This window comes from Brienomyrus brachyistius, chromosome 2 (assembly GCF_023856365.1).
Source record: "Brienomyrus brachyistius isolate T26 chromosome 2, BBRACH_0.4, whole genome shotgun sequence".
In the NCBI taxonomy this organism is placed as follows: domain Eukaryota; kingdom Metazoa; phylum Chordata; class Actinopteri; order Osteoglossiformes; family Mormyridae; genus Brienomyrus; species Brienomyrus brachyistius.
In genome coordinates, this window is record NC_064534.1 from 5,701,568 (window position 1) to 5,720,395 (window position 18,828).

An 18,828-nucleotide genomic window follows, 5' to 3' on the forward strand; every position below is an offset into this window, starting at 1 on the left:
CAAGCAACACTGCTAGGTGGCAGGAAAGGGAAGGATGAAAGATGATGACATTTGTGGATAAGAGAATGGATATTATTGGTGGATATTATTACTGCTTTTAAAAAACATGACATAGATGATGGTCTACATCTGCTTCCATTTTGAGAGAAATTGCTCAAAAATGAAGTGCTATGTGGCATCGAAGGAGGGAAAAGGCAGCAGTAAAAAAAAACACTTGGATCACAAACACAGAAACTCTAAAAGTATTTTGCATATACTTTTCAAACTTTGCAGACACAGTATGCCTGACAAAAAACAGTGATCAAATTTTCAGACTGATTTCCCAAAACTGAAGCAGCGCAACAACTCAAAAAGTATTTGACAGATCTTTTTCAATCTTTGTAGACATGTTGTTATAGTGAAGATCTGACCCTGCTCAAATTTTGAGACATATTGCATCAAACTCAAGCAGTGCCACGCAATAATAGCAAAGAGAGGGGCAGCCTCAGGCACTTGATCTCGTCAGCATGATAACTCAAAAATTATTTGTTGGATCTTTTCCAAACTTGTTCAAATCACAGCAAATTTAACACAGCACTGTTTAGTTGCAGCAAAGGGAAGGGTGACTACAGAAGACACTTGACCTTGTGAGCAGGATAACTCAGGATCTAATTACTCTATTTGACCATATTACCGCTTCACAAAAGTATTATACAGATGAAAATTGATACCCAGACATCTATACCTCATACACCTAAGACAAAATTGCCTCAAAACTGAAACTGCAGTGCTAGGTGGCAGCATCTTGTGAACATAGTAAATATAAACATACTCCTTTCCAGGAATATTGTTTAAGTCAGTGGTTCTCAAACTATGGGGCACAGGATGACTTTCTGAATATTCTAAAATGAAGTTAACTTATATATTTCTTTTGTCGTCAGCTGTCCTGCTTGTTCTGACAGCATCTTTTCTGGTTTATCGCTGATTCTTGCAAAAAATATTAAATAACGTGCACCTTCCCAGTGGGTGGTTTCCAGGCAGGTTGTCTGCCATGGACGTTCACTCGGCTCCTTCTCCCAAAGCTCTATAGTGACATGGAGCACTTTCAGTTCCATCAGCTGACAGTATATGGTGATTCAAGTGCTCAGGTTAGAAGCAGTCATTCTCAGCCCATCAACACCCCCAGGGATGCTGCTTTGATTCCCACGTCTGCTCTTAAAAATGTATCTATTTGTCTTTCTGAAATGAAAGTAGAAATGCCAGTACCACGTCCACTCTGCAGCGTGCTGTGACAGCATGCTGCTCATCATCCAAGGCAAAATAAAAAAAAGGAAAAAAGGGAAAAAAAGAAAGAAAAAAGAAAAAAATAATAAAATACATGTTTGCCTGCAAAATACACAAAGAAAAAAATGTTTGATTTCCAGTAAATGTTATGCTGGCCACTCATTGGCTCCCTGTGGGCTACAAGTAGCTTGCGGTCAATGCCTTGGCAACCACTAGATACATAATGACATATTCCAGTATGAAACAGTCAATAATTCATAATCGACATTTCCATCCATCCATCTGTCCATCCATCTGGGCTGGTAACAGTGATAGAAGCAACAGGCTAATAGGACAGCCCAGGCTAGGGAGACCCCCAGGCAATCCCAGGCCATTATCTCTGGATTTCTGCCTAGACAGGTGTGCTGGTTGAATAGATCTTGGTCAAATTCAAGCAGGTGACACTCCCAAGATGGCTGATCCTCCGAGCCGGAATCCTCTCCTTCTCCCTGAACTGTTGCGTCACAAAGAGTCGGTCTAGCTGTCCTGTGGAGGAACCTCACTACTGTGCTTCACTTCTTCACATTCTTCTCATTTCTCTGTCCTCTTCCTTCCTGTCACCCTCCAAAATTTTAGATTATGGGTGCAGCTATTGACCTTATAATAAAGGGAGAGTGTGGTCTGCAAATTCAAATTCACAGGGAAGAACAGCGATACGTCAAAACTGCCTCCACCAGCCCGATAATGTTTTTAATTAGCAAAGTTCACTTTGAGTAATAGTGAAAGTGGAAGGAGAGTGAGCATGGTGGCATAGAGGATCAAACAGAACTCGGCAGGATTTTACACTTATTGGGGGTGCGGATGTTTGCGTTCACAGAGTAGTAGGTGGTGTCAAATATCATACACCGGTTCACATGCCTTTCAAGTTCACTTTGCAGAACATGCTTCTGGTAACGCTAAAAGCAAGACTGACATCAATAGGAGCATCACTGTTAACTGGGTTAACCAGTGAGTATCATGTACGCAGGGTGGATCTTAAATATTTATTAATATGTCACAATAAATGATAGTCTGCTGCATGTCACATGACTTCAAGTGGAAAGCTCATTGGACGGACTAACTTAGCTTACTTAATATAGCAGATTACACACCCTGGGGGGTATATCAATGTATCCAGCAAACAGATGGTACATTTCTCCAATCAGATACTCACATTACTGTACTAGTATAATAAAAGGCTGAGTATGCGAGTAACACATTACTGCTTCACGTGCTGCTCTTGAATCCACATCCCACGTTGTCCTTCCAGGCTTTTTCCTGTTGTTGCCAGTGCAGCCTCTTATGCGGTGAGGCGTTGGGGCAAGATCATCAGCACAGGTGATGCCAAAAAGCTCAGGAAAACGATCAAGGAAGTCGGCTCAGATTTAGGAGCCAGTCCGGATTCGCTGGGGACTGCGGAGGGAACAGAAGACACTCGGGAAACTGCAGACTATACCGGACAGTGATTCCCACCCTCTGCAGGTCATCTTGGATAAACAGAGAAGCACTTTCAGCAACAGACTAAGACAGCCATGCTGCTCTAAGAAGCACCATATAAAGTCACTCCTACCTTCGGCCATTAAACTTTACAGCAAATCACCCAATTGTGGCAGGAGGGAACCAGCTATCGGAATGGACCAGAACCACTTAGGGCACATTCTCTGCATTTATTTGTTGACTCTGCAATGTCCACTGCAGTACCATTGGTTTCTGAGCCGTTACTATGGAATTCCATGCAATACTGTCTCTGACATTTCTTGCATTATAGCTGATTATTGTTGTCTATTATATATAGTTACGAAATGTCGAAATGTGTGTATTCAGGTACTGTAAACCTGCAATTTCCTCTGGGATTAATAAAGTATCTATCTCTCTCTCTATCTATCTATCTATCTATCTATCTCTGTCTGTCTGTCCGTCTGTGTGTCTGTCTGTTTGTATGTGTATGTGTGTGTGTCTACACCGACCAGCCATAACATTTTAACCACTGGCCAAATACTGTGTAACTCCTCCTTATGGCGTCAAACCCAATCACACCTGTCGAGTCATGGACTCCACTAGACCTCTGAAGATGTCCTGTGGTTTCTGGCACCAAGACATTAGCAGCTGATCCTTTAACTCCTGTAAGCTGCGAGGTGGGGCCTCCATGGATCACATTTGTCGGTCCAGCACATCTCACAGTTGCTCAATCCGATTGAGATCTGGGGAATTTGGAGTCCAAGTTGACACCTTGAACTCTTTTTCATGTTCCTCATACCTTTCCTGAACATTTTTTTGCAGAGTAACAGAGAGCATTATCCTACTGAAAGAGACTACTGTACTTGGTCTGCAACCATGCTTAGGTAGGTGGTATGTGGCAAGGAACCATCCACATGAATGCCAGGTTACCCAAGGTCTCCCAACAGAACATTTCCTAGTGCATCACACTGCCTCGGCCGGTTTGCTTCCCATAGTGCATACTGGTGCCAGCTGTTCCCCAGGTAAATGACGCACAAGCGCCCATTTGTTCATATGATGTAACAGAAAACGTGACTCATCAGATCAGGCCACCTTCTTCCATTGCTGCATGGTCCAGTTCTGATGTTCGTGTGTAGGTGCCTTCGGTAGTGGACAGGGCTCAGCATGGGCACTCTGACCAGTTGGCGACTGCACAGCCCCATATGCAGCAAACTGCGATGAACTGTGTGTTCGAATACCTTTCTATCACAGCCAGCATTAACTTTTTTCTGCAATTTGTGCTACAGTAGCTCTCCTGTAGGACTGCACCAGGCGGGGTAGCCTTCGCTCCCCACGCACATCAGTGAGCCTTGGTTGCCTATGACTCTGCAGCTGTTTCACTGGTTAGTCTTCTTTGGACCACTTCTGGTAGGTACTGGCCACTGCATACCAGGAACGCCCTACAAGATCTTTGGTTTTGGAGACATCCTCAGTCATCACAGTCTGGCCCTGGTCATAGTTGCTCAGATCCTTGCGGTTGCCCATTTTTCCTGCTTCCAACACATCGACTTAAAGAACTGACTATTCACTTGCCTTATATATAATGGCATCCTGGACAGGTGCCATTGTAACAAGATAATCAATGATATTCTCTTCACCTGTCAGTGGTTTTAATGTCAGGGCAGATCAGTGTATCTATATTTCTATCTATACTCACTGTCTTACTGGTCATTTTCTCAGGAACATAACTTTGTTAGGGTCTCAATGTGATGGACCGAATGCGTAACTCTAATACTGTCCTTTCACTTCAGTTCTTGTTACGCCCAAACCTTCTGGCTATCCTCTCCAGATATTGTACCGATGTTACTCTTTACTGTGTTAACAAATATTTCCGGTAATAATTTGATAACGATTTCATCCAGACCCCAAAATAGATGCAAAGAATAAGTTCACGCGTCATCGCATTACTATTACCATTTATAAAATGATGGGTATATTATTTACATATTCCCTGATTTTTATAGGTTAACTCATGGGAACAATATCAAGTATCATTTAAGTGGGTTAAACCATCCAGGCTGCATAGACTTCAAATCCAAAGCAAGATTTTATTTCCATCAACCAGTTGAGTATAAAGAGTCACAGTGACAGAGACTCAACTGGTTTATTGAAACAAAATCTTGGCCTAAATTTGTACTCCCTGGACCTGAAATCTCCAGCTCTGGTCAACAAAACAGCCGAATGAACACGTTTATGTAGATAGATAGATAGATAGATAGATAGATAGATTAGATTAGATTAGATAGATAGATAGATAGATAGATAGAAAGAAACTTTATTAATCCCTCGGGTAGATTCCTCTGGGAAATTTGGTTTCCAAGAGCACAGCACCGACAGAAGTTATAATGTATATCTGGGGACATCGGTCATGACTATGGAACTATGGTCCTTTCACAAACAATTGCTCTACATGTTGCATGCATATAAGATTAATCTCGATTAGGCATGGCTGAAATTGGAAAGATCCCATATCGACACTCACAGTGGCACAGATCGGTCTCTTGTTGTAGACCATAGTGCTTCAGGCCCTCCAGAGCGGGGTGGTGTCAGATTGAGGCCTGGCCTTTTACTGCTACCATCTTTTCTGAGCTTTTAGTCAAGGGAATATGTAGGAGGGGAATGGGAGTGAATGACAAGTCTTGCCTCAAACCATAACATTACGCATCAGGTCAGAACCAGCGGCACAAATGTGAGGACCAGGCCGGGTCTGCGAGCTGAGGATCAATTTGTGCTGCACAGGCAATGATGATGGTCAGCTTCTTTACATACTTTGATAACGTAAGAGGAAGCTTCACCTATTAGGCAATCAAGTCACAGTTGTATGATTTGGAGATTGCAGAATATGGGCTGGGTACTCTTTGACATCCTTTCTTTATTAGTCATTTGGTGTGTGTGGGTGTGGTTACCATCTTTTTTAGACAGGAAGGATTCAGGTAAGGATTTACAGGCCTGTTTCCATCCACCTACCCCCATCTCCTGCCTCATTGCAAAGGTCTTCCTTGTCACTGAAAACTGATGCTTAGCAGTCAAGCCCAAACTGTTGTGCAAAGTTTAAATATTCAATGACCTCACGCATTTTGCATACACAGGTGTCAATTCCCGCGACTGGAACCTGCAACTCGTGGCTCTGGCTCCCATAACCTTTACATTGTGCAAGATTTAGCCCCAACATGCAACTATTATTCTCACCGATGGTTTTACGATATTTTCCACTTGCATTCTGATGAATACATTATAAGTCAAATGTGAAAAAACCAAACTGTTAGAGTACTTGCTTTAAGTAAATCACTCGAAATACCAGTAATCGAAAAGTAAAATGAATAAAAGTGTATTTGGTAACACGCAGAGGGGAAAACATACAATACGTCATTAAACACTATGGACAGGTTTACACCCCCCGATCGCTACAGATACTTTTGTTAGCTGCCTCTCTGAGTGTCACACTGTGCATCAGTAGCCTGGGAGCGGATCACAATTCCAATCTGACTACTAAATGTACATGGCAGTTGCACCATTGTAAAGGCCAAATATTTTAAAGTCAAACCGACATAAAAGGAAGGAGCATCTGTAGTTCTACTAGACCATGGATCAATGTAGCTTCAATCATTCTGAGGCTAAGAATTCAAAAGTTAGATTTAGGGAACGTAATGAAGCTGGAAGATGGAGACATTCCCAAGTTTCAAAACCTAGAGCGAGAACAAGGCGAGTAAGAGCTGGTGAAACCTGACCATTGATTCGGCCACCCCATCGAGACCCACAGGCCAAGTCACTCACAGAAGCATTAAGCCAAGTTACAAACAAGTTAACCATTTATTTACATTATATACACATGGTTTAAATGCACTTAAATGCAACTCAATATACTTTCAATCTAAACCCCGTGCATTTTAATACAGATTTCTTCCTTCAGTGTGTTTGCCTTCAGACAGTTCACGAATCCCAAAGCAGGTCATGTGCATTAACAAACCCAAGGACACATTCGCCCCAGTGCATCGATACAGTTGTGCCTCCTGTTAAGGAATCCACTTGGTCTTAGTGCTTTTCTTTAATAAATAAGGTAGGAAAAGAGCCTGGCATGAGGCTCAACTTCAGAAGGTCCACCACATCTACACCATTAGCATGGAGACCACACCGCCGCGTCGCGTTTCCAAAAATTGGCCAAGCAAAGACTTCCGCTGGTCCGAAGGGTCCCTGCAGTGACCTCCATGTCACGGCTTCTCACCTCTTGTGCAGAATCTTTTTTTTTCCCCTTTTTGCTCTTAAGAGTACAATCTGCAATGACAGGCAGCAATTAGTTCACTGTGATACTCCATCAGATATTCATCTTAGCAGAATATGTCAAAACCACATGAGCAGATAGTAACTATGGCTACTGCCCAAATGCACTCTGAAGGCAGGTCAGACACACACACACACACACACACACACACACACACACACACACCTTTTCCTTGGTTTTTCTTCCCAGCCATCACGGCATTTGACAAACGTGATGGAAGTCCCTGGAGAAATGTCTATTGACATTGGATCTTGGGCACAGAACGTGAACCTGCAAAACAGAGTTGAAGCCATAGCATTTGAATTCAGAAAGACTTGCCAAGCTACAGATACAAAAAAAAAAAGCTATTACTGTCCATAACATAACTAAAGCACAAATCCTCATCCTTTAGCATGCAAGTGTTACTTCTTAGTACAATTCAATGTACAAACAACCATTTTATTGCCTTCATACAACAGAAATCCTACTGACTAAGAGTACAGCTGATCATCTGTACACAGTTAGCTGACTGGAAGTCAGAGAGATCCTCACTTCCTCTGCGTTTCTCCAGCCTTCACTCTGATACGCCGGACCTGCAGTACTTCAGTTTTGGAATTGGACCAAGACCAGAAGGAGCTCCTCATCTTCTTCAACATTGAGCTGAATGAGTCTGTAGGTCCCTCCCAAGAGAGTTTGATCTTCAGCAAGTCACCAATTTCCTCTTCGGTGAATACCAGGAAAGTGTTGGTGAAGTTTAACCCTATTTTGTCCGGCCTAAAGAACCAAGAGGACAATTCATTCAGTCAGCAACATAGTCCAAGAAAGAATGTGACATGAACCCACACGAGTGATCGACACAGAGTTACTGTTCTATAAGATAAACAAGAAAATGAACTTGTTACTCATAACCCACCCAAAAAAGTCCTTTACTTACACATCTACATTCAGATCCTGGGTATCATTGTGGGCGCCATACAATTTCACGTAGAATGTGGGATCAGCGGTTTCAGACTGTTTTCTGTCAAACACATGCATCTTCATCTGGTAATGAAAACCTGAAATAGTTGCCAAAAGGGGAGCGTTGTCAATGTAGACAACTCATGTTGCAGCATATCTCAGTATAGCTACATTTCCTGTAGGACTTCGGTTTGATCTTCCAGAAGATTCTGCAAGCCAGAAACTAATGCCAGAACGACCAGGTACTCGCAGACGGTATGGCTCACCTCCAAAGGGCGTATCAGCGCGAGTCTTCAGGTACATCTTGCTGTTGCGTCTCTTGCGCATCTTCCTCGCATTGTAGCCCATGTTGTTGCAGCGGTTCTTGCGGCAGCTCAGGCAGATGCCCTTCTTAAAGCGGTCAGGTCCTGTGCACTGGTAGGCGAAGCTCAGGTGATCTTTGTTGAGCAGCGAGTCCACAAAGAGATGCACGGCTCTCTCATGTTCGCATTTCATCACGTCTGCAAAGTCTGTGGGGAAAGGCCAAGCAAGTGAGAACCGGTGAATCATTGCAACACCCTCCCGATCCACAGGACTTCTGCCAAAACTCAGTAACGAGCGACCTTTTCTACGCAATAAAGGCAGTTCTGTGGAACTGCGAAAAGCAGTGTCATGCGAGTACAGTGAATACAGTTATAGGAACCCAATCCCCTGAAACAAGAGAGACCTCCACTTACTTCCAGCTGCTGCTGTCACAAGCACATCATGCAACCTGCAACCCGGTTGCACTTCTCCACCATTGGGGTAGATGTCTATATCACCAATTGGCTGCTGGATCCCAATGCTCACTCCCAGGGCCTCCCGCGTGTACGTGTGCAGGACATCCACAAAGTCTGCATCGTCAGGGGACAGCCGGCGCTCTGGATCTACCCCCTCGAACATGGGCCCCGCAGGATCCAAACCTGAATAGTAGAAACACCATAGGTTAGACTGAGACCTCGAACAGAAGTAAAACATTTTACCAAATGCGCAGTTTTCGTTTGGACGCTTCTTCCACTGAAGTTCCTTAGAACACGAACAAGTAATCTGATTAGCACCAACACCAAAGTCTGACCACTAAAGCCATCATCTGAGACATGCTAGAAATATAAACAGTAAAATGAGGGTTCAGACATATGAAGGACTGGAACCAAAAGTGTAGCAGGGCAGTCCTATAGGATAACTACTGAATCCAAGGGTGCGGTAAAGGGGGGGGTGAAGTTAGGATGATTACAAAAGTTCCCTGACTGACAGGAACCCCCTGATTGGTCTGTGTTGGGGTCCCAAAATGACATGCTTTCATGGGGCCCAAAACTTCTGGCGGCACCTCTGACCGAATTATTATCCCAAATCATGGCACAGGATGGAGAAACACAGCAATGGCCTCTTACCAGTGATGCGGCCGACCACTCCCCGCACAAACGAGCCAGCGTAGCCTGCCACATGGGCACCCAGGCTGTAGCCAATCATGTGCACCTGCTCAAGCGGTAACTGCTGCTCATCCTACAAGAGAAGCGATACCAACCCAATGGTCAGCTGCGGCTTCCCGAAGTGATAAAGCACTACAGTCACACCATCAAAAAAAACACATACATACGTCCTACACGGGGACAGCCAATCACGTGTTTATGAGGTTAAGGAGCTTGACTTGAGCATTTACTTACTGGGCAATGCTTTGCAAGAATCTCTCAGCATATGACAATACTTAGGAAGTAAACAACTGCTCTACATGGATAAAGTTAAATGGGCACTGATGTGGTACAGCTTGACATCTACCAAGATGCATGCATGCAAGTGCCAAAGATTCTTTCAGCTGCAGCTTGCTGGAGCTGCCTGTCTGGGTTCCAGATGTTCAACACTGACTGAAGATGGTCCACAAGTAGGTCAGATTCCATGCTTAAAAGCCAGTAATGAGAAGAAATACTCAACGTTGCTGTATGCAACGGCAAGGCAGCTCGTCTAATCTGCCAGACAATTCCGGAAAAAGTCAATGAAAATTGTGTAATGACAAGTCAGCTTGCCTGTGGCCGAGATGAGCCACATACTTCTAGACCTATTATGGGTCTTAAATAGTTCAGTTCAAGGAAGCAAACTACTTAGAAGCAATTCACACTTCCAACACAATCATTTTGGAGATTCCAAGAAAGATGCAGCCACATGGGTGGGTTTTGAGCTCCCCCCCCACAAACATGAAAAGCCCTTTGCAGCACACCCCCAGACTCCAGGCAGAAAGACACACCTGTAACCAGTCTAGAAGAGCTGCGATGCTTTGGCCGACTGTCACGGTGTGATTCACAGCGTCGGGGTAGACCTGCTGGGCGAAAGCGAGCCAGTCCACTACCACCACGTTGGCCTCGCTCTCCCGGAGCCTCAGAGCTCTTACCAGCTGGTGCATCCAATTCTCGTACATGCCACTCATCTAGGGGAGAGAGAGAATGGTCAGCGAGGGGCCGCTATCCTCAGCGTCTGCGGTATCTAATATTCACTTGACAAATTCCACAAGCCTTAAAGATGGCAAGGAAATCTTTTGGTTATGCACCATAAATCACTACCCCCCTTCACACATCCACCCACCCACAGCTCTCTCACACAAACAATTAAGTGAATTGAGTGGGTCCGTTCAAAGCTGCTTTCGACAGCTTTGTAACATCAGAACTGGGGAACATTGCGGTTTCAACAGTAAACAGATCGGGGCTCAACTCAAGTTACTGCAATTCAGTTACGGTTGACTCAATACTCAGGATCAACTAAAATTAAGGTTATTCTGTACAGCCTAGATAAAGTTTAGAAAAAAGGCATCAAGTTTAATACTCACTGTCCATCCATGGATGACTAGTATGGTCTTTGCCGTTGCGTTGAATCCACACTCCAGCAAACTACCCCTGTTACCAGGTTGCAGATAACAGCCCTCATCTTCGATGTCCAGGGATTTCCTCATGTTGTACTTAATCTGCCAGTGGATTTCATTCTCACCACCATCCTCTCCTACTGGTGAGTATCCACCGCTGGCTTCTGCAAACATGTACATTCGGTTTGTATCAGCCATAGGGAACACTGCATAGTTCAGCATGATAAAAAAAAAAAAAAAAATGCAGTACACTACACACAGCCAGTGGAAAGCGGTCAGCTGAAGAAAATGTACTCACGGACAAAAGGAGGAACTATTTCAATGTACCAGTATTATAACATATGTACGGGCAGAGTCCGGGGTTCGAAATTAAAACAGATGAAACGTCACCCCGAAAACATTAAGCTTCAAAAAGATATTAGCAGGACCTCTACCACTGAATTTACTTTATAAGAAATGTTTATAAAACCATGCCTAGATGCTTTTGGTGTGCAGACAAATGTCCAGCTTCCATTTAAAACATACAGTTTTTATTTCTTAATGAAGTTGTCAAAAGCGAACTGCCACACTCTGGAAGCGTATGAATGAGCGACGACCCAGCAGCACGAACTGTCAAAGCACATTCTTTCAACGACAATAAAAACCTTTTAACAGATGCTCACATCATAATGGATCCCAGCAATTAACTGTATCCCAAGACGAAGATCATTTCATGCAGATTCATCAAAGCTTCCAATTACTCCGCTCCGTGCGTAAGTAACACGTGTTAAAACTGAAGGTTCACTGTGGTACAAGACGGGGCGAGCTCAACGTGAGCTGACTTGGGATTTCTGCCATAAATTTGGCATTTATTGCCCATGAAGTCCTGATGCCGTTAACCTTCCATATGCATATCCCGTCGGTTTAAATAGCGGGATCCACAAACGAAATGTTCTGGGCGAAATCACAAAAAAGCCGACCTGAGCGTTTCGCCTCCTAATAACCCTAATAAATGCCTTACCGATTCTTAACTGGGACGCAGAAAAACAAAAAAAGATCTTACCATGCAGATAATATCCATCTTCCGTGGGTTCACCAAAAACCACAAATGGTAGAATAATCCATAAAATCGAAGCGATATATTTCATTTCTTTTACCAAGCAGGTTTATGATTTCCCTTTCCCTTAAAAAATGCCGTGACGTAATAAAAGTGACTTTAAAACGCGGTGCGCTAAAGCCGCCGCCGCCGAATGCAATTCGGACAGTTTCTGTGACAGATGCGCTGAAGGGGCCGCGGACTTGCGTCAGTTTGCAATTAAGACTTTTAAATAGTCCCTTTGAGTCATCTGACCATCGGCAGATCCCTCGTGGAGATTCTGCGGCTTCTAATTGGTCAAGCCTCCACGTTACGTCGGTAGGCGTGGAAGGAAGCGCTGAATGAAAGTTTCTCGCTCCTTATATTCACCATTCATTCTGAAAATAAGCGCGCCGTCGGAAAGTTGGTTTAAATGTTTGGCTGTGTACAGTCAAGTTACCGACTGATGCGTGTAGAGGTTACAAACAACCTGGAAGACTTTGCATAGTCTGTAGCTTGGTTAAAATGTCAACATTTGTAGACTTGAAAAAAAATCTAAGATTAATTTGGAGCTTTGGAACGCTACTTGGTATGTGGAAACGTTTGCGTGCTCACAGAAATTTCCTTCTTCATTACTTATTCAGCCAGTGTAAGACCAATAGAACCGTATAACAAAGTCACAGGCACATAAATCTATCACTTAAGGGCAACTATTAAGCGAAGCCTGGTCAGCATAATTTAAATTAGCGCCCAGTTATTACGCCGGATGATCTCAAAAAGGGACACTGAACGGGCAGTAGGCCAGTAACATTTATACAACGATCTGTCTTTTTTAAAAATATATACATGTACTATTAATGATTAATGAAACATTCGGGGCTTGAAAAGAACCACGCCTTCAGCGGAGCATCTGACTCCCCTATACATTCCTTCCGGTACGCGAATCACGCCGTCACGTGATATGCCTTTAAGCGTGCAATTATGTATTCGAAGCATTTAACCTCGTCGACAAAATGGTTCATATTATGTTAATTTCAGGTCAGGTGTTTTAAAATACCTCTAAAACCGCAGCCCTGATAACAGAATTTTCCCACCGTTGCCAGTAGTAATATACAATTTATATTAATGTTTTGCTTAAACAGAACGACGAACTCTCAAATATTTTACATATCTAAGTATCCGTCTTAAAATTACGGATTTATATAATGCGGAAAAATAATACAGCTAAACAGAAGTTGATAATTCCAGATCTGCGGAGTTGTTCCCTTTTTCCTAGGCATAAATATAATATGTGCCATAACGATTTTTCATTCATGTGAAACAGACTATTTAAAAATGTGGAGCGAGGAGCGCAACAGAGGAAAAATTGAATTACATAATAGTTTTGGCAGATATGGGAACAGTTGTGGTGATCTGACTTGCGTGATCCCACACCCAACGAGCAGAACAATAGTGTTTGCAAACGGAACGAAAACACAAAAAATAAGGATTGCATTTATCAATATTTGAAAATTTAATCGTAAAACTTTTATAGACGTGTATCATTCTGACGTATTCACCATCTTCGAAAAGTACCCCTAGTGTCCCATTTCCATGTGAAGAAGAGTGAGAGTTAAGCTTATTAAAACGCCATGTCTTAATTATGTTTTTGCACTATTGCGTTTTGCATTTTGATATTTGTCGGAAATTTTAGTTTTCATTAAAATAAAAGGAAACCTCTAGGTATAATAATAATAATAATAACACAGGTCTACAAAAAAGTCAGTTGCTATGGTTTTTTTGAATGGATTTAGAGTATTTTGAGATTGCTGAATTCAAAATTCACATCACTTGTGTGTGATAACAAATGCAATAGCTTTTGCTCTGTCTTTTGCCTCTTTAACCGGCTTAGATAAGGAAATGAATGATGAAGCTTTGAAGGAGTCTGAAAATAAAGTGAGAGTTAAGTTCACATGTGCATGTTTGCATGTTCACATATTGCTGTTGTTACTGTAGTGGTGAATATTTACCCGGATCGAATCTGCCAAGTCCTTCCAAAGGAAGAGCATCATGGGAACACCTGTCTGGTATTTAGCCAGAAATGGTTGACATGCTTGTGATGGGGCCATGAAAAAATGTAGTTTGGCCAGAAGAAGGGGATCCATTCGGGCTTCAGAAATGCAGTGACAAGAAGATGTCCCTGGGTTTCCACCTATTTTTACTTCATCAAGTCCATATATTTCACAATAGAGAGCCAGACTTCCAATGCTCGTTTGACAGCTGGCAAATTTTCGAGCCACCGATGGCCACAGAAAGGTGGAGGGAATCTTGAGGATGATGTTGCAGCTCTGAAGTCCTCTCTTCTGGCTGGTGCAGAGTGGAAAAGAAAATGTAGTGCTTTGTGAAAGTTATGTAGGACACAACTTCCTACAATTACTAACTGTGTCCCAGCAAATTGCTCACCACAGTGTGAATATTGTCATTGGACATATAGGAATGATGTCGGCTAACCGTTTGCAAAGCCCATAGCACTTCTGCTTTCAGTGTGGCCGTTGAGGAGAATGTACTGAAGGCACTGCTTGTCGTGGGATCCGGAGACACTGCCAAAGCAGGTGTAGGCCTGTCTGTAGACATTGTACTTGCAGGACTGGCAAACAACTGAATGGGGACAGTTCTTGTCCGACTTTTGACAAAACGCTTGTGCTTCTCTCCCCTGATATGTGAGTCGATGGCTTTAGACCCCATTGTTGCCAGTTTGATGACTTTTTTACAAAGGTCGCATTGCGCTTCGTAGCATTAGTTGTTTTTTTCAACCAGCCACAGTACTTTTTTTTTTTAAAGCATTGACATTAATAACAATTAATAACTAATTAATATTGTATTATTTAATAAAATCATACGTAACTTTTTCCTGTCACTGTTAGATATTTTACATTTCTTTTTGTATGATGTTAGACTGTTTACTTACTAGTTGTAACTACACTGAACAAAAATATAAACGCAACACTTTTGTTTTTGCTCCCATTTTTCATGAGATGGACTTAAAGATCTACAATTCATTCCAGATACACAATATTACCATTTCTCTCAAACATTTCTCACAAATCAGTCTAAATGTGTGATAGTGAGCACTTCTGCTTTGCTGAGATAATCCATCCCACCTCACAGGTGTGCCACATCAAGATGCTGATCTGACATCATGGGTAGTGCACAGGTGTACCTTATACTGCCCACAATAAAAGGCCACCCTGGAATGTGCAGTTTTGTCTCACAGCAAAATGCCACAGATGCCACAAGCATTGAGGGAGCGTGCAATTGGCATGCGGACAGCAGGAATGTCAACCAGATCTGTTGCTCGTGCATTGAATGTTCATTTCTCAACCATAAGCCGTCTCCAAAGGCGTTTCAGAGAATATGGCAGTACATCCAACCGGCCTCACAACCGCAGACCACGTGTAACCACACCAGCCCAGGACCTCCACATCCAGCAGGTTCACCTCCAAGATCGTCTGAGACCAGCCACTCAGACAGATAATGCACGGCCCCATGTTGCAAGGATCTGTACACAGTTCTTGGAAGCTGAAAATGTCCCAGTTCTTGCATGGCCAGCATACTCACCGGACATGTCACCCGTTGAGCATGTTTGGGATGTGCTTGACCGGCGTATACGACAGCGTGTACCAGTTCCCACTAATATCCAACAACTTCGCACAGCCATTGAAGAGGAGTGGACCAACATTCCACAGGCCACAATTGACAATCTGATAAACTCTATGCGAAGAAGATGTGTTGCATTGCATGAGGCAAATGGTGGTCACACCAGATACTGACTGGTTCTGAGTCCCCAGACCCCCAATAAAGCAAAAAACTGCACATTCCAGGGTGGCCTTTTATTGTGGGCAGTATAAGGTACACCTGTGCACTACCCATGATGTCAGATCAGCATCTTGATGTGGCACACCTGTGAGGTGGGATGGATTATCTCAGCAAAGCAGAAGTGCTCACTATCACACATTTAGACTGATTTGTGAGAAATGTTTGAGAGAAATGGTAATATTGTGTATCTGGAATGAATTGTAGATCTTTAAGTCCATCTCATGAAAAATGGGAGCAGAAACAAGAGTGTTGCGTTTATATTTTTGTTCAGTATAAAATAAAAATATTCTAACAATTCTGAATGCTTTTCAAATGTCATGTGTTAATTAATTAATTAATTAATAAACTATTAAATATCTCAGAAACTAGAGCCAATCTGGCAAAACCGAAGTCATATTCTTAATCAGCACCATAAACTTAATATAAAACCGTTCAGACATCGTTGGAAACAAAATCACTGTATATCAGTGTAATCAATGACTATCAACGTTATGTACTATCACCGCCAGGGGCTCGGGCTTTCTGGTCAAGCTGCACCACGTCAGTGTCCAGGGTCGACAGCTCTTACCACCCCCAACCTCTATCGACAACCACAACGTTGGAGAAAATAGAAAATAGTAAGGAGGGCTTTTGACAACTCACACAGCCATTGTGCCTCTACCTATGTTAAGGTGCTTCTGGTCAACGTCATCGTTTACATCTGGTGTAAACACTGATATCGCATAACGTACTTGTTAAACGATTCATTTTAAGTCTTTTCTCGTGCAAATTAAGTATGTTGTTATAATGTACAGAAGCTGTACTTCCCCATATTTTGCAGAGAGTGATATGAGTTGCTTGCAAGAACCTCTTCTATCATTTTTAACTAATCATAAAAATACTCGACACAAACAATTAATATTCAACATAGTCGGTGTAATATTCTTTAGACTATCCATCCATTTAATCATTTTCCAGAACCACATACGCATCCACGCCCCTCCGACGCCCCTTGCCACAGGGCCAACATGCACATTCCAACAGTGAGGTAAGGACTCAAACCAAAAGTGCGGTAGGTATGAGACCACCCAAGGCCATTCCCTGATTTTTTAATCTGAAAATACGAACTGCTGATTTTTAAGCAATGAATTTACCATATAATTTATACTATTGGATTGAAAAAATAACGAGTAGATTGTATTCTGTGGTGGTTTTCGCCAGTCACATGCGGAAACACTGGTGTTCTAGACATAATAAAACCCAGTTAAAAACTGGCTACTAATTAAACACGCATAGTAATATTTAACAAAGAATACATTAGGGTTATGGGCTCCTTGAAACGGTCTACAAACGATGACCACTTCTCTAGACCTAAGGGGTAGAGGTAATATATTCCACGTCACGAGAGGGATATATTAAAGAGGGTGATTTTGTGGAGAGAGAAAAAAGGACTATGGTTATTGCATGTGAAGATGGGGAATATGTGCCCGTGGTCAGGCAAGCAGTGATCGGTTTTGATAGCTGTACCCCTGACTGCGTCTTAAATTTAAAGAAATAGTGATTCAAAGCATAATGTGTGTGCACGTAGGACTTATAAACTGGCAGCTCCGAGAGTACTCGGTTTAGCTAAAACTGCAAATTAAGGAAACAGCTTAAATACTATGTTGAAACATTACATACGTAATAATGTGTACTATTAGCCATAAGTAAGTCATATTTAAAAGTTGCTGTTCATCGGCTGAAGATACTGGTACAACTATCATATCGATGCGACATAATATGATTTGTTGGTGTCTGGTGACCTCTAGTGGCAGAATATGTCAACTGACTTTTGTGTTGTCATATTGCAGATGAAACCTCAGTATTTAATATTGCATTTCATACTGTATGGATTCTATATTCTGTTAATAAACAGAATAATAAAATAAAACAGAAAAATAAAATAATTTTGCACGTAGTTGTGTTTGGTTCCCATCCTTAGCCATGCATGCAATTTCCCATAGAGTATGATATGGTCCAGACTCACTGCAACCCTGCATTATATATGTGTACATGTATATATGTGAAGTAAAATGAACCATGTGGTCTCCTGGAGCAATGCAGAACATCTGTCCTGTCCATCCACTAATCTATCCACCCATTGTTCATCTGCTGATCCAATACAGGATCATGAAGAAGGACAGGGCTGGAGCATATACCAGGGTATACTATAGCTGAGATGCCAGTCCATCACAGAGCACAATCACACAGGCATATCCTATGGATATTTTAGAAAATACATAGCCTAACTGCATGTATTTGGTCTGCTTGAGAACCTCCACTTCAGAGCATGTCACAGAAAAGTCCGGTAACAAGGAAAGTCATCTTATTGCCTCTAGCTGTGGGGACCTATCTTTAGAACTATGACAAGTCTTATATAGTTCATTTCAACTAGCTACAATGACAGGTCAACCAAAGCCACGGGGTCCAGCTCTGACGTTCTCTGCTCTGTCTGGGGTAGGAAAAGATAACTGTGGAATGCTGAGATTTCAATAGTGAGCATCGCACTGGAGCTCAGCTGGGGGCAAATGTAGATGGTGAGGTTACTGCCCTTAGCAAAAGTCAGCTATGTAAGAAATGTTCTTATTGCTCGAGAATTTGAATCCAAAGAAGTTAAAATGACTGGTGATGAAAAACAAGAAAAGCTTATGTGTCATGTCAGTCTCTGCCCCCCCACCGCTGACCGTGAGTAAGATAAACGATTGGAAGTTATATGGATGGTAACATAGATAGTGCCTAATCTGGAGAATTCCCAGTAATCTGTCCGGCTGTCTTGGTCGTGGGCTGGTAACAAGGGATGGGAAATTAATGTGAATGGTGTAATGGGGGTAATCAACTGGTGGAAATACTATTTAATCTAGACTGTGTGATCAATCCTCCCCTCCAACAAAATCAGTCTAAAGAGATGCAGTTAGGCTATTTGGCATTTCTAATTTGCCCATTGCATGCGGTTGTGTATGGTGTGAGTATATATTCTGTGATGGACTGGCATCCTGCCCAGGTTGTGCCCTTGTCTTGAGCTCTATACTGCCTGTAATCCTA

At 42.5% G+C, this 18,828-nt stretch overlaps 1 protein-coding gene across 1 annotated transcript; it reads right to left on the minus strand.

Annotated features, from left to right (window-relative positions):
* Positions 1-6,569: 6,569 nt before the first annotated feature.
* Positions 6,570-12,163, minus strand: lipg (lipase, endothelial). Its single transcript, XM_049000212.1, has 10 exons — positions 11,902-12,163; positions 10,827-11,023; positions 10,251-10,430; positions 9,403-9,514; positions 8,710-8,934; positions 8,260-8,502; positions 7,971-8,091; positions 7,589-7,810; positions 7,223-7,327; positions 6,570-7,050 (listed from the first exon to the last, which is right to left on the minus strand). The coding sequence occupies exons 1-10, from the start codon at positions 11,984-11,986 to the stop codon at positions 7,038-7,040; spliced, it is 1,503 nt and encodes a 500-aa protein (XP_048856169.1). The 5' UTR covers positions 11,987-12,163; the 3' UTR covers positions 6,570-7,037.
* Between the last annotated feature and the right edge of the window lie 6,665 nt (positions 12,164-18,828).

Excerpts from the sequence above, each read along its gene's own strand:
- lipg (XM_049000212.1), bottom strand. The coding sequence starts at position 11,986 with ATGAAATATATCGCTTCGATTTTATGGATTATTCTACCATTTGTGGTT. Across the intron at positions 11,024-11,901 it reads AGATGGATATTATCTGCATG|AAGCCAGCGGTGGATACTCA; the intron begins GTAAGATCTTTT and ends ACATGTTTGCAG. Across the intron at positions 8,092-8,259 it reads CGCTGATACGCCCTTTGGAG|GTTTTCATTACCAGATGAAG; the intron begins GTGAGCCATACC and ends CAACTATTTCAG.